The 15,564-nt window shown below is 38.5% G+C and overlaps 1 protein-coding gene across 2 annotated transcripts in view; it reads right to left on the bottom strand.

The window, feature by feature from the left end:
• Nucleotides 1–5,526: 5,526 nt before the first annotated feature.
• The window catches only part of RBBP6 (RB binding protein 6, ubiquitin ligase), a 33,904-nt gene continuing 23,866 nt past the window's right edge, over nt 5,527–15,564 (bottom strand). The window contains exons 11-18 of one of the 2 annotated variants that reach the window (XM_023192894.2): nt 15,175–15,271; nt 14,966–15,044; nt 14,802–14,856; nt 13,303–13,371; nt 10,885–11,247; nt 10,496–10,597; nt 7,892–9,646; nt 5,527–7,515 (exon numbers count right to left, since the gene is read on the bottom strand). In XM_023192894.2, the coding sequence (XP_023048662.1) occupies nt 5,946–7,515; nt 7,892–9,646; nt 10,496–10,597; nt 10,885–11,247; nt 13,303–13,371; nt 14,802–14,856; nt 14,966–15,044; nt 15,175–15,271 (4,090 nt within the window). In that variant the 3' untranslated portion in view covers nt 5,527–5,945. The remainder of the gene's footprint in view (nt 7,516–7,891; nt 9,647–10,495; nt 10,598–10,884; nt 11,248–13,302; nt 13,372–14,801; nt 14,857–14,965; nt 15,045–15,174; nt 15,272–15,564) is intronic. The other variant, XM_023192895.2, reaches the window with a different exon arrangement.

Here is a 15,564-nt window from a genome sequence, read left to right as displayed (position 1 = left end):
AACAAGCAGCTCCTTCTGCCCTCTAATGGCATAATTCATCCTTGGTTCAAAAAAATCATGCCTAACTTCAGTTTCAAAGATGAAGAACCTACGATGCAGAACAGAAAAGAAGGGACGATGGTGTGCACAGGAAGATGAGAGGATGTGATGTATTCTCAGAAAATAGGCAGAAATGTCACAAAATGTATATAGATCGAGACTCTACCATAATGAGAAGTGCTGAAGAGAAAAATCAGCACCAGGAAGAGACATCAGAAAATTAAAAAGGAGCAAACCAGGATAAACCAGATCTCATATAACCATCATCAAAAATATCGGGGAAGCTCCTGGGCTTCCAGTTGAACTGGCCAGTTGAAATAATAAACTCCTAACCTATCAAAAAATGGTCATCCAGGAACTTAATATGATAGGTCAAAACACACAATTATCAACATTTTATTTAGGTACCAAAATTTATATAAAAGAATATTTTAAATCCTATATATATAAAATTTTGGATAAGCAATATTTAATCTGGAATTTTAAGATGTGATTTTTTTTTTTCTCTCCAAGTGGTTAACCAGTTCACTCAAAGCTTATTGAAAAACCTATCCTTTTTCACATTTACTTATGCTGAAACTGTTACTATATTTGGGCCAGTTTATTGTGTTTTATTCAATTCCACTGAATTGTCTGCCTCTTCTGGCACCAGTGCCATGCTTTGAAAATGGTGTATTTTTCCCCCTTCAGCCCCATAACAGCCAGGGGAATGAGGGCTGTGTGGTCCGGCCTCCTTCCTGGCAACAAGACCAGCTATAACAAATCTGTCTCTGGACAGAATCTTCCTCCATCCCCATCAACATGGTAGCCTACGCTTCAGGTGTCCTTTGTGCAATTTTCATCATATTCAGAGTGACTTCAAAGGAAATCATCTTCATTTGCTCCATGGCCCATCCCTGTTTCTTGAGATGATGGTGTATTCCTAATACCCAAGATCTTCTATTCAAGCTTCCCAAGAGGCTATCTGCCTTCTCAAAGAGAGAACAGTCAGTTGTCTTTATTTCACCTTCTCTCCATTAACAACAAAAAACTTTTAAGATGTGGTGCTATGGCAGAAATGTCATATTTTTAGCTATGTCTGCCCCTTCTGTCTTTTCCTGAGTTTCTAGCACGAATACAGTCTTCCCTGGCTTCATTTTTTCCTATTTGTTTTTATTGGTTTTAGTTTTCAGGATACAAAAATAATCAGTCTACCAGCTTTCTATATCATTAAGCTAGGTAAAAACATATTTTAACAATTATCAACATTTTGTTAATGGGCCAGGTGTGGTGGCTTATCTCTGCAACCCCAGCACTTTGGGAGGCCCAGGCAGGACGATTTCTTGAGGCCAAGAGGTTGAGACCAGCCTGGGCAACACAGCAAGACCTATCTCTATATATATATATATATATTTTTTTTAATTAGCCAGGCATGGTGGCACACACCTGTAGTCTCAGCTACTCATAAGGCTGAAGCGGGAAGATTGCTTGAGTCCAGGAGGTTGGGGAAGCAGTGAGCTATGATTGTGCCACGGCACTCCAGCCTGGGCAAGAGAGAGACTGTCTCTAAACAAAAACAAAAACAAACCCCCCATCCCCCCCAAAATTTATTAAGCTTCCAGTTGTTTCTACCAAAAAATAGTATTTTAAATTCTAAATGTATGTCCATTCTCATATTAAAATCTTACCACAAAAGACTTTAAAAATAAAAACCTAAATTGAAAACATTCACACTGGCCAAACCAACTTCATAGTAAATTACAAAAGAGCCACATTTCAAGCAAAGTGGAAAAGCAAGATTCATGCTGGTGTTGGCTTTAATATGAGATCACTGTTCACTCTTCATTAAGTTTAATAAAAGGTAAAGTGCATAAAGGAATTAGCAATAGTGATTTTTAAAAAGTCCTTTTAACATGATCCTAAAAATAATCTCAAAGGCTTTTATCAAAGAGGAGCCTTGATAAGCTGTTTATACTTTAGATCCATTACTAAAAGAATTTGCCTGAAATCTTTGAATATTCCTATTAACCCTATTTCTTTCAGATCCGTATGCTGAAGTTATTCACATACAGCAGCTCCATAGTACACTTTCTCAAGGATTTAAGTAGGGGACCTTAAGTCTGTTCTTTCTTGACCATTCCACTTCTCAAAATTAAAAATGTTTGTGGAAAAATTTAATGTCAAAGGATGTGTTTATGATATAAAGAAAATGCAGGGTGTACACTCGCTCTCTATATTTTATATATACACACATATACATACGTATATATACACATACATACTATATATAGGCGGCTTTTTTCTAGTTAAAAATAAGACAACTGCTGAAGCTAAAATAAATGAGCAGTGGTATAAAAAGTCTCAGAAAGGACAGAGGTTTTGGTTCTATGTCTAGCTTTATACAGTAAGAACAGCATTCATTAAAGGCGCTGAAAGACAGGGAAAGTGGACAAGTACACAGAAACACTTGCACAGACTGGGATGAATAAACTATTAAGTTTATTAAGTAGCTTTTTGCTCCTCTGAAATCCTGGCTTAAATTACAAAAGAGCCACATTTCAAGCAAAGTGGAAAAGCAAGATTCATGCTGGGTTTCGCTCCCTTCATTTGCCATGCTGACACAGGCAAACGAGTGATTTTTAAGCTTCTGATTTTAACACTCTGGAGTATTCTTGGCACACAGAAATGCCTAGATCCTTGAAGGATACTACTTTTCAAACCTATAGAAGGCCAAAAATTAATCCCTCCCTTGAGAAACGGACACATCACCGGTTGTCTGTGAAGTCTGCTCTTATTACTAGCTTCTACACATATGTCATGTGTCTTTAGGCCAGTGTGTGGGTAAGAATTAATTTGCTTGGTAAAACATAATCTCAAAGTTTAAAACAAGGTAATTTCATTGTATTATTTCAAACATTTATTACTACGTACAAGGCATGGTTTGGCTTCCGGAATCTAAACTAGACTTTTTGTGGAGGTCATGCTCAGTCCGGTGAGGGAGATAACCAAACACGGCCCACAGAAAACAATTTGGAAGGTGTTACTACAGCATATCCAGGGATGCTACTGGGCCTTAGGCGTGTATGGGGGCGGGTGGGCACTGTGAGGGAATAATTCCAAAACAGCAACCTAACTCTTGAACAATGAGTAGGAAATTATGAAGCAGGCAAAGGAGGAAGGAAATTCCAGCTGGATCAAACAGCTGAGTGCAAAAGATAGGGAGACATGATATGGTTGTGGGGATTGGCAAGAGGTGGAGTCTTACGTGCTGGTTTACTCTTCCACATGGTAGGGGCGACTTGGATTAGTTAGGAGCTGGCTTGAATATCTAAGGCTAGACTGAGCCTTCACTGGCAGTGGACTTTCCTGCTTAACGTAACACAAGACATCAAGAGCCACTGGAATTTTTAATGATTAAATGAACTCCAGGCACCTGGCACAGTGCCTTGCAAGTAAGTTACTTCTTAAAGTAAGTTGTTAACAAAACTTTCGTTTTGTTAAGCAGTGTTCAGCATCTTAATCCAGGTTTGAAGGTTAGCTGTTTGGGTGCAGCAAGATGGGTAAGGAGCAGCAGGTTATGGGGATGTTAGCATGTGGCTGAAACAACAGGGCATAGGATACTAGGGAAGGGAAAGAGTAGAAAGAAGAGAGACTGGGGGATGACTTGAAACTTCAGTCCCAAATAAGACCAACAATGGAGCTGGAAGACCAAGTCATGGAGGAAACATTGGAGCTTAACTACAGTGTTTCTCCAAGACAGGAATTGCCACAGGTGCTGAGTAACTAGAAAACTGTCATAGGAGTGACTGCAGTTAAAGGTCAGTTTAAAGTACAATGAGCTTAATGAAACTGACCTCATATGATGCAATGTATGACAGTTCTAGGTGCCAGATCCTATGAACGTGAGAGATCTAATCCAGATTTTTGGTCCAGATTAGCAAGAACTGACAGTAAATCTAGTTGGATTATTTTAAAGTAAAAATGGCAGTGTGTGTTGTGTGTGGGGTGGGGTAGAGTTGGAATGGTTAGGCCAGATATCCCATCCCGGGCAATAGGGGTGTCTGGGAATAAACAAATGTAAGCTAAGCATCACAACAAAAGCAGGGCCCATTAGAATAAATTTAACTTGGTTCAGAGGCAACATTTCCCTAATTCAGTTCTGAACAGCTTTCATGATCTTTACAGTACTTGCCTGTCATCTATACAAATATAACATTCTAAAATTTTGTTTTGAGATGGAGTCTCTCTTTGTCACCCAGGCTGCAGTGCAGTGGCACGATCTTGGTTCACTGCAAGCTCCGCCTCCCGGGTTCACACCATTCTCCTGCCTCAGCCTCCCGAGTAGCTCAGACTACAGGTGCCTGCCACCAGGCCCGGCTTTTTTTTTTTTTTTGTATTTTTAGTAGAGACGGGGTTTCACTGTGTTAGCCAGGATGGTCTCAATCTCCTGACCTCGTGATCCGCCCGCCTCGGCCTCCCAAAGTGCTGGGATTACAGGCGTGGGCCACCACACCTGGCCAACATTCTAAAATTTTAAAGTTACTTAATATTTTTTAAGCATTGCACTTAAAAAATTCAAAAAAAAGTATGTCTGTATACCGCTTAAAATCAATGACCGGCTGGGCACGGTGGCTCACACCTGTAATGCCAGCACTTTGGGAGGCCGAGGCAGGCAGATCACCCGAGGTCAGGAGTTCAAGACAAGCCTGGCCAACATGGTGAGGCTGTCTCTACTAAATATATAAAAACCAGCCGGGTGTGGTGGCGGGCACCTGTAAATCCCAGCTACTCGGGAGGCTGAGGCAGGAAAATCCACTTGAACCCAGGAGGCGGAGGTTGCAGTGAGCTGAGATCATGCCACTGCACTCCAGCCTGGGTAACAGTGTGAGACTCTGTCTCAAGTAAGAAAAAAAAAAAAAATGATCTCAATCCCTACTTATACCACTGTTTCTAGGGTACCATTCCCACTCTCCCTCATTCCCCAAATCCTTTCAGTACATTTTTCACTGTCCCCAGGTACACTTCCCGAACCACAGCAATAAAGGAAACTCATCATAAGTAATTACCACTTACTTCTCAACTGGGCAGACTGGTAGGCCATAAGCACTCACAGGTTTAGCTACATTCTACTTTATCAAGGAATTTAATACTCACTTACTAGGGTTTCCAGAAAAATACGTGGCCATAAACAAGTCACAATTCTGCATCTCTAATATTCAAATCCAAACCATTTTGAAAGTTCAAACTCCTAATTTCTATGTAATTCAAGACACTCCTAAATTTATTTAACCACATCTCCAATTAATCCTGATTCATTTCTGGCCTCTACCACCTGCCCACCTATGAAGTGTTATCTTCAATGTTTAATTTAGAATTTTGTATATTCAGTTTAACTTATATTAAAAACTAAGAATTTTAAAATAGGGAAATGGAGACACACAATCTCCGTCTGTGGGTTAACTATATAAATATGGCACTACTTTCTGTAAATAATGCAAATACTCAACATTTGAAAAGTTTACTGAAAACTTTTATTGTAATCAAAAAGTGACATAACGGGGTTGTAATGAATTCAGCAAATCATTCCGCTGATATTTTAGAACTTATATCAGCTTTTGCCAGGCAATTAAAAAAATTCAAATGTGAAAATTTCACATTACAGTAAACTCCACCCCAACTAATTAATGGTGGTTAAAAATAATAGGCCCTAGCAAAACCTCTCATGTTACATGGTCACAACTCACAATTCTGTACAAAAGTTCGTGTTATAAAGCTCTGATGTAAAAATCAAATAATCAAGCAGCAATATTTTAAGTGCAGCACAGGGTCTTCCATGTCATTATTTACAAGGCTTGAATCTCTTTACATTATAACAAAATTTAATACAGATGACTTAGTAATTAAGTCAATTTTTAAGATCTGTCCTTTTACACAGTGACAGATTTTACTTTTTGGTCATCTTTCTCCTTCTCCTTTTCTTTATCTTTGTTCTTCTTTGACTTCTTTTTCTTGTGTTTGTGTTTTTGGCTTTTTTCCAATTCCACTTCAGTGCCTGCATGTTTCTTATGCTTCTTATGCTTTTTATGTTTCTTGTGTTTTTTCTTTTCCTTCTTTTTCTTCTTCTTCTTGCTGTCCTGACTTTCCGCTGAGCTGGCACTGCTACTGTGGCTTCGGGTCTGGCTTCCAGAAGGACTGTGGCTTCTGCTGGGGCTGACGCTGGGGCTGCTGTGGCTCTGGTTCCTGCTTATGCCCACCTGGACGACTGCTGCTGTGTCCAGGTTCTCTTTCGCTTTCTCCACTATTTTATCTTTCAGGTCCTTAGAAATGTTTCCTGAAGTTTCCTCTTCTTTTACAGAAATATTACTTTCACTGTCACTTTCATTATAGTCTGGTTCAAAAGCAGCTTCATCAGTTTCTCTAGTTAAGTCAGAGGAAAGTCTGGAGGAATGACTTAACTGGGGTTTAGGCTTGACAGTATTCTTGTCAGTTTGCCCAGAAATTTGCTCTTTTTCAACCTGTGTCTCTGGTGGGTTAAGTATATAAAGTAGTTTATTGCCACTTGACTCTTTATTGTTCCTTGCTTCTAATACATGCTTCTCACGATCCTTACAAGGATTTTTATCTACAGACTTTGTCTCTTCATTTGGGCGTTTAGTATCATAAGTGGCTTTGTGATCATGAGGTTTTCTGTCTCTTGAGGGACTAGAATTACTTTTTTTGGAATCTCCTGTTCCTTTTTTAGGCAAATCTCTCTCTTCCCTTGGCTTATTTTTCTGTCCAGATGCAGAATCTTTATTCCGAGAAGGAGAGTCTTTTCTTCTTGTTAATTCATTCTTTTCATCTCTACGTTTGGAACTTGAATACTCTCTGGTGTCATAGTCAGTTTTTTTGTCTCTATTGGGAGTGAAGTCTTTATTTGAGGAAGCACGAGTGGAATCATGTTTATCTGAAGTTCTAGCCTCTTTGGAAGATTGAGACAGACTTTTAAAATTTCCTTGTTCATTCAGACGGTCCAAATTACTCTCTTTCTCTGGCTGAGTGTTGTTCTTCCTCTTTTCAGCATTTTCCTTTTCCAACACTGAATAATCTCGATCTTTGGTTTTCCCTTTTTCACTAGATGCAGAGTTTTTTGAACTTTTAACCTCGTGTTGAATGATTTCATGGCTCACGTCCTTGGTGAATTTCTGAATTTTCTCTGATGGCTCACTTTCTTTCTCAGGATACTTGACTATATTTGATGGCTTGGTACTAACATTTTTTATAACACTAGCGGGTTTTCCTACACTTGATATAGGCTGTATGGATTTAACATCTTCTTCTTCAGATTCAAAGTCATCTTTATCCCATTTGGATTGAGGAACCTGAATCATAATGATAACATCTTCAGCTGGTGCTGTATTGTCATTATTATATTCTTCCATCGTTTTAATCACTGTTCGCTTTGTATCTGTTTTTTCTTCAGATTTCCGCACAGGACTGCCTCCAGTTGAGCTCGTACTAAAAAGAATAACAATATTTTTAATTAATGAAGAATTTATTAATTATAAAACATTGATAAATACAAAAATCCTAACTTAAAACACAAATGTCCTTTTAACTTAAAAAAAAAAAAAAAAAACTTATTCTGCCCTAAGGAAGACACACAATTTAAGATTATGATTGTATAAACACAAATGTGGCTCATCCTCAAAATCTACTTATAACCTTGTCTTTAGCAATTCCTTTCTTCAAAGACAACAAAAGACTAAATAAAACCAGCCTACTTCCCTAGATCAGCACATTCATAATTAATATAGAAAGCACAAGCATGGGTAAAACTGAAGAAAATCCTTCCCCCAACAAACTTCCACACCCACCCCCTACATTCTGATACCTGGTATAATCCACTAGAGTTGAGCTGGATCCTTCAGTTCCAGTCACTTTTCGTCTGACCTTTGCTTTGACTTTTTCTTGTTTAACTTTGCTAGATGTTGACTCCAACTTTTCACAGGGTTCTTTTGTGTTAGATATATTTTCTGTACTTCCAATTTTCTTCCCAGTTTCTCTGTTGAGTTTGATTTTTTTGGCTGGAGCAGTTGAAGAAATTTTGTCCTTTTCAGGGGTCCTATCCATTTTTTCAATATCAGGTTCCATTTTGCGCTTTGGTGATGGTTTCACTATTTCAGTCACTTCCAGTTTCGAGATTTTCATTGAAGAAGACTCAAAATCCTTATCTACACCTTTTTCCTCAGTTTTTCTTTTTCTTTTTTCTCCCTTATTATCAAGTGGTTTGTTTTTCTCATTAGGCTTCTTGGCCTTTTCTTCCTTAGTTGTTAGCTTTTCTGATTTGACATCTTTGGAATAGTCCTTCTTCACTTTTTCCTCTTTGACTGGTTTTGTTTCTTGGTGTTCTTTTGCTGATTTAGAGTGAGCTTTTCTGGGCGTTCCAGTGATTTTTTCATCCTTCTGAGAGGAAGATGATGATTTAGCATTGTCAGTCTTTGGAGTCTCCTCTTTGGCTTTTTTAAGTGGAGGTTCAGATCGAGGAGATTTCTCACGTTCTCCATCTACTTTTTCTTGGGGTCCTTTAGCAGGTTTTACAATATTTTCTTTTTTGGACACAGCAGATCCATCATTCTTCCGTTTGGTTTTATCACCCTTTGTTTTTGGTTTATCCCTTTCTCTCTTGTCTTTTTCAGACACTGATTTAAAAGTGATGGATTCTGCATCCATTGGTTCATCTCTAACAGGTGTGGCATCATCTCTACTTGGGAGAACAAACAATGAGTCTGTTTTATTTTCTTCAACACCTGTAGGTTCTCTTGATTTCCTAGAAGTCTCTAATAACTCTGGGTTCAGAAAACCCTCACCTTCTTCCCCTTTTCTTCTTTTTCTGTGTTTCTTATGCTTATTTCCTTTACCATCTCCTGGAGCGTTTTCACTCTCCTTCTCTTTTGACTTTGTATTATCCTTCTGATTGTGTCCATCTCTTGCTGAAAGCTTTTCTGGATAGTTGCTACCTATGTTTCGACTTCTATGACTTTGCCCACCAACATAATCTTCTCTGCGGCCTCTTGTGAAGGGAGAATTCCTGATGTTAAGTGGTAAAAATCTCTCTGGAGAAAAGTTCTCTCTATTTGCTGAGGGTCTAGGCTGTGCTCCAGCAGCAAAACCTTTATAATATTTTTCATACCACTCTCTGTATTTTCTCTCCCATTCTCGATAGCGTTCTTTTTCAAATGGGTCTCTAAAGTCAACACTCCTCCCATAATAGGCTTTCATGTCATATGGTGGTGGAACTTCTCTGTATCTATTAAAATATTCACGTTCCGTTTCCCCTTGAGGCACGTTACGTTTATTAGGAGACTGTCCCCTAAACGCTTGAGGAGATCTTGATCGTGAATGATAGCGTCTATAAGGGGGTGACCTTGACCTAGATCGATGATATCCATGAGATCTAGACCGTGAACGGTAATTGCGGCTCTTGCCTCTGCCTCTTCTGGGGTATGGAGGTGACCGTGAATAGGAACGAGAATGTGAGCGGCTGAATGATCGAGAATAAGAGCGTGAACGTGTTGAACCAGATCTTGATTTAGAATAAGTGTATGAACTTCTTGAATACGAAGAACCACTATAGGGAGATTTAGACCTAAAAACAAAACAAAACAATAGTTGATAGTTGAGAAATACATACAAAATAAAACACAGACTCTCAGATTCTAGCATTCTTTCCTCACGGTTTCATCTGTCTTTATATCAAATTTCATCTTAGATGATTAAAGAGGCATAGTGACCTCTACTGGAATGGAATAAAGTACACAAATCAGAGCAATCACTTGTTACAAAACAAAAGTGAAGTCTTAACAATTAGAGTGAAGTGCATTAATGTACCGTGAGTTATATGAGCTAACTAACATTAAACAAAATGTCAATTAATTTTAAATTTCACTTCCTATCTGAATATTGAAGTAGGAGTCTGTTTTTTGTCCTATACTGGCCAACAGCCTAGTTTTAAAAGAAACATTTCAAGTGTAAAGCTAAAAAATAAAGTCTTTTAAACAAACTTCCAGGGAATTTTTATAATTCACTTTTTCTATCAATAAAGCAATTCTTGTTCTATTACTACTTCATAATTACACAGGTTAATGTTCCAGCAAGAAGCTGTAGCCTTATGGTAAAAGGGTCCTGAGAACTGTTCTTTGGCTATTCCCCTATTTCTTTCCTTCCAAAAACATTTCCCAATTATTTGATACTACAAATAACTTCAAGGGACAAGGGCAATTTAATCCCCACAACTGTTAGTTCTACACAATAGAATTTACACTGAGACATTATTTCAATGAACAGATATTGGGAAATAAGCTACATCTTCACTTCTACACACCTAGACCGAATCAGAAAAATTCGTTAAGTGCAATGTTATTTATATCCATAGCTAATTCCTGGATATTCAAGGTCCCATTTGTAATTCTGTTGTGAAGGCTTGCAAAACACTAACCTGGAAAATGAGCGCCTACGCTCCTTTTGAATCTTTTTGTATTCCATCAATTCCTTAGCAAAATCATTTGTAAACTCATCTAGCTTGGACTTTTTCTTTTCCCTAGTAAAATAAAGTTAAAGAGTGAAAGTTAACAAAAACCATTTAAGAAAACTAACAAGACAAATGTAATTAGATCATGAATGAAATGAATGAAATTGCCATTAGTTTTCCACTTTAAAACTATAAACTAGGAATCCCTGAGGAAGTTGCTTGTATGGCTTTGGTTTAAATTTTAGGTGAATTTCTCATACTAACTGGAAACACTGGAAAACGTTTCCAGACACCTATTTAATGTTATTATCAGAAAATGAAAAAAGTGTATAATAATTTCAAATTAGAATACATACTCTTCTTTTAGTCGTCGCTGCTCTCTATAGAATTCTTCCCTGGACAAAGGTGGTGCTTGTGTTGTTGGGATGGTATTTGAATGAGCTGTCTGCACTCCTGATGATACCCAAGGTGTTGATAAATTGGTAGGAGCTGGAGGAAACCCTGGAGGAGGGACACTATACCCAGCGGGTGGTGGCTGGCCCGGAGGAAACTGAGGAGAAAACTGTGGAGGAGGAACACCCGTAGGGAGAGGAAGTGTATGGGGAGGAGGCGGATACAAAGGAGGTGGTGGAACAGGTACAAAGACTGGAGTTGCTGGTAGTGACGGGCCTTGAGTCCTCTGTGATCTTTCGCTGTGGTGTCGCCCACGGTTTATACTTCTGGAGAAATAAATTCCAAGATATTACTTCTTCAAACTAAAGTCATCTGAGACAAGTAAGCTTATCTTTCCTATCCATAATTATTTTCAAACTTAAAAACAGTGGAATAGAACCAACTATTCAACTAGTATAGAAACATTAGTACAATTTATTTGTAAAAATAACTCTACAACATAACATAATTTTTAAGGCCATGTATTGACTGAGATGATGCAAGTTTATAGGACCTTCTCTACATGGAAATATTGTATTTAAAAGTTCTCTTTTATGAAGTTCAGATTGATTATCACTCCACTAATTACTACCTGTTACTTCCTAAACTGTCTTTTGAAGGAACTGACAGATTAATGCTGCTGTGACCTAGCTCTCCCCAAAAGTTTACTTATTTATTTTTGAGACAGAGTCTCACTCTGTCATCCAGGCTGGACTACAGTGGTGCAATCTTGGCACACTGCAACCTCCACCTCCTGGGTTCAAGCAAATTCTCCTGCCTCAGCCTCACAAGTAGCTGGGACTACAGACGCATGCCACCATGCCCAGCTAATTTTTGTATTTTTAGTAGAGACAGGGTTTCACCGTGTTGGGCAGGCTGGTCTCAAACTCCTGACCTCAGGTGATATGCCCAAAGTGCTGGGATTACAGGTGAGAGCCACCGCACCTGGCCCCAAAAGTTTAAATGAAGGAAAACCACCTACTATAACTTCTTTTTTGAGGGAGGAAGCGGGTGAAGATCATACAAAGCAGAATAAACTCTAGTTTTAACTTCTATAATTAACAATGAAAATACCAAGGCTTTCTCTCAAAGAGAAAGCATTCTCCTTTTTTTGGAGACAGGGTCTCGCTCTGTCCCCCAGGCTAAAGTACATTGATGTGGTTATAGCTCACTGCAGCCTTGACCTCCTAAGCTCAAGTGATCCTCCTGCCTTAGCCTCCCAGGTAGCTGGGACCACAGGTGCATGCCACCATGTCTGGCTGTTAATTTTTTTTCTTGGTAGAGACAGAGTCTTGCTATGTTAACCAGGCTAATTTTGAACTTCAGGCCTCAAGCAATCCTTCCCCATCAGCCTCCCACAGCTCTAAAATTACCAGCATGAGCCATTATGCCTGGCCAAAACTCTTTTTATAAAGTTTTGGAGACCCCTTTATCCTGGTGGTGATTATGAACTAGACTAGCAGTTCTCAACTTTTTGGCACCAGGGAGCTGTTTTGTGGAAGACAATTTTTCCATGGACGGAGGGGTAGGGGTTCGGGATGAAACTGTTTCACCTTACAGGACCAGGCATTACATTCTCATAAGGAGCGTGCAACCCAGATCCTTCACATGCGCAGTTCACAACAGGGTTCCATGCTTCTATGAGAATCTTAATGCCACCACTGAACTGACAGGTGGTGGAGCTCAGGTGGTAATGCTTGCTCACCTGCTGTTCACCTCCTGCTGTGTTGCCCAGTTCCTAACAGGTCAAGGATGGGTACTGGTCTGTGGCCCACGGTTGGGGACCCCTCACCTAGACAGTAAGATTCTTACTTCTCAGATCAATATTGCTTGTACCTGCCCACCAGGGCAGAAGCCTCTAACAATCTCCTGTCTCTTCTTTTGGAAAAGAGAGGGTGGGAGATGATTGGGACAGTGGAGAATAGAAGAGAAATAAATGCAATTCTTGTTCACAGTTGGGAGCTGAGTTTGTTAGCTTTCATCTTAAATTGGTATCTTAAATATTGTCTGAGCCTTAATGACTTTCTTCTACTTCCAAGAGGGTAAATGCAAGCCAATATTCTGGGAGAAAGTAATCACTGGGAAGGAATATTAAAAATGTCTTAAAAACCATCATTTAAGGTACTATATATAATTTATTCTTTTCTAGCCCTCTTTAAAGACAACTACCCAGGACTTAAGAGGGATAAGCACAATACAAACAAATGACCCCCTTCCCTCCTGCCACTGCTGTGCTTTTATTTCTTTGGTGTTATATTTTCCTTTGGTGATACATACACACACACACACACACATATATATAAAATAAGATGATTATTTTCCAAGATTTTTAGTATGCCTACCTGTAGCAGCTCCTCTCCCCTCTTCTAATTTGTTGTGGTGGAGAAACCAGATAGCCGAGTTTGTTGGAACTGTGTGGGAGAAAAAAAAAAAGGCTCAAGTATTTCTCCATGGGTATAATACATGACCTTTCCATGCATAGATGTTAAGACACCAATTTTAACTGCTCTGAAAACTTTTTCCTACTCCCCAATTCTTAAACTTGTTTCGGATAGAGTTGAATAAATATTATATTTACTTAAAACTAACTTTCCTCCACCAATTAACTGTATCATTAACAATAACTAGACCTCAAAAGAGATCACTTTATGTAATATTATATTTTAATTAGCATTCTATAAATTGCTCTGTGAACTTATTGTTATATAGAAGGAAAAGAGCCCTTTTGTCTGCTGGGCACAATGAAGTCATTTTACATGTTAAGGTAGGTAGTGTCATTCCAAACCCAAATGAGGAAATGGATGTTAGGGAGTAAAACCACATGACCACTGTCATGCAGCTAGGAAACGAAGGAGATGGGATTCAAATCCAAGTCTATCTGTTTCTAAATCCTATGCTCCTTCTACTGATTTATTCTACTAGTAACTCATACTTTTAAGAATATGTCAGTTTTCAATCGGATTATATAAACAGAAATAATTATATAAATAAAAATACATTAAGTAAGTCTGCTGATTTTCAATGCCATAAAACATCCCACAGAGAAAATCAAAGTTCTTTGTATTTTAGGGTGGAAAAAACATCCTTGGCCGGGCACGGTGGCTCAAGCCTGTAATCCCAGCACTCTGGGAGGCCGAGACGGGCGGATCACGAGGTCAGGAGATCGAGACCATCCTGGCTAACACGGTGAAACCCCGTCTCTACTAAAAAAAAAAAAATACAAAAAACTAGCCGGGCGAGGTGGCAGGCGCCTGTAGTCCCAGCTACTCGGGAGGCTGAGGCAGGAGAATGGCAGGAACCTGGGAGGCAGAGCTTGCAGTGAGCTGAGATCCGGCCACTGCACTCCAGCCTGGGCGACAGAGCGAGACTCCGTCTCAAAAAAAAAAAAAAAAACATATCCTATAGAATAAAAGACTTCATTTCAGACAAAAAATTTTTGTTTGGTAGATGTTAATCTTATTATGTATGTACTCAAATCAAACTTTGATCATCCAATCTAAGGATAGAAAAAGTTAAACCTACTAGGAAAATAACTGACACCATATTTAAAATAACTTTTCAAGTAATCTTATCTACTCATTAACTGAAGTCCTGTCAAGATCCCCATTTGTTGGACATGAAAGTAGAAAAAAACTTTAAAAATTCTGCATTTTAGAAAAGTCTTACTCATTTTTTAAAAAAAAACCCTCATATAAGCTTGATTTTTGACATTTTACCAAAAAAAAGTTAATCTGGCACATGAAAGTTTACAATAAAGAGCAGCAACCGGTTGCCTAGTTTGGACCTTCCATCATCTAGTTTGCAGGCAATCATCAGAAGATTATTGTAAACATCTACTCACTGTTCCCAGCCTGGTCGACCACCACCTGGACGAGCAGTATTTATTCTTACTGGACCTAGAAGCAAAAAAATAAAAACAGTAGGTAAATATAAAATTGCACATTAAATCAAGCTAAAATTATTTTTTAAAGGGAAAAAAGTCTAAACCAAAGTCATTTTACTCACCAGTTGTGGGGATCAACTGTCCGTGCAATAAGGACTGTCCAAGCAAAGATGGGGTTCCGAGAACAGGAACCTGGTAACCCTTTAGAAACAACCACAAACAAACAGAAATAGTTAATTAAAAAAAAAAAAAAAAAAGAGGTAAAAACAAAACCAGAACAACAAAACCCTACTGTAAAAAAATCCCAAATTAAAGCATCAGTAAAATTTACCTTCTCTTCCATAAGAGCGGTAATTGCAATTGAGGAGGTTCCCTTTGAGTGCTCTGATGCAAGAGCTGCAGCTGGCAATATTTTATTATCAGAATCCCTTAAAAAAATATAAATTATAATACATTAAAAATCATCAGAAATGGACAATTAAGAGTAAAAAATTTGCTGCTGTTTACCCATCACCTGCAGTAAGATCAGTTACGTGAAAGATGATAACATTTTTGAGAAACATGACAGAAGGCTGAAACTTTGAAGAGTTCTCTATATCTAAGTGGAAAAGTAAAATGAAGGACCCTCAAGAAGATATGATACTTATGACAGAAATCAGTTGCAAGAAAAGTAAAACTTAAAGAAAATCAAAGTGTGGCCTATGAAGACAAAAATCCCCCT

Source organism: Piliocolobus tephrosceles, chromosome 17, assembly GCF_002776525.5.
Source record: "Piliocolobus tephrosceles isolate RC106 chromosome 17, ASM277652v3, whole genome shotgun sequence".
NCBI lineage: Eukaryota > Metazoa > Chordata > Mammalia > Primates > Cercopithecidae > Piliocolobus > Piliocolobus tephrosceles.
Note: the sequence above shows the minus strand (reverse complement) of the source record. Positions and strands in the feature narration are given on the sequence as shown.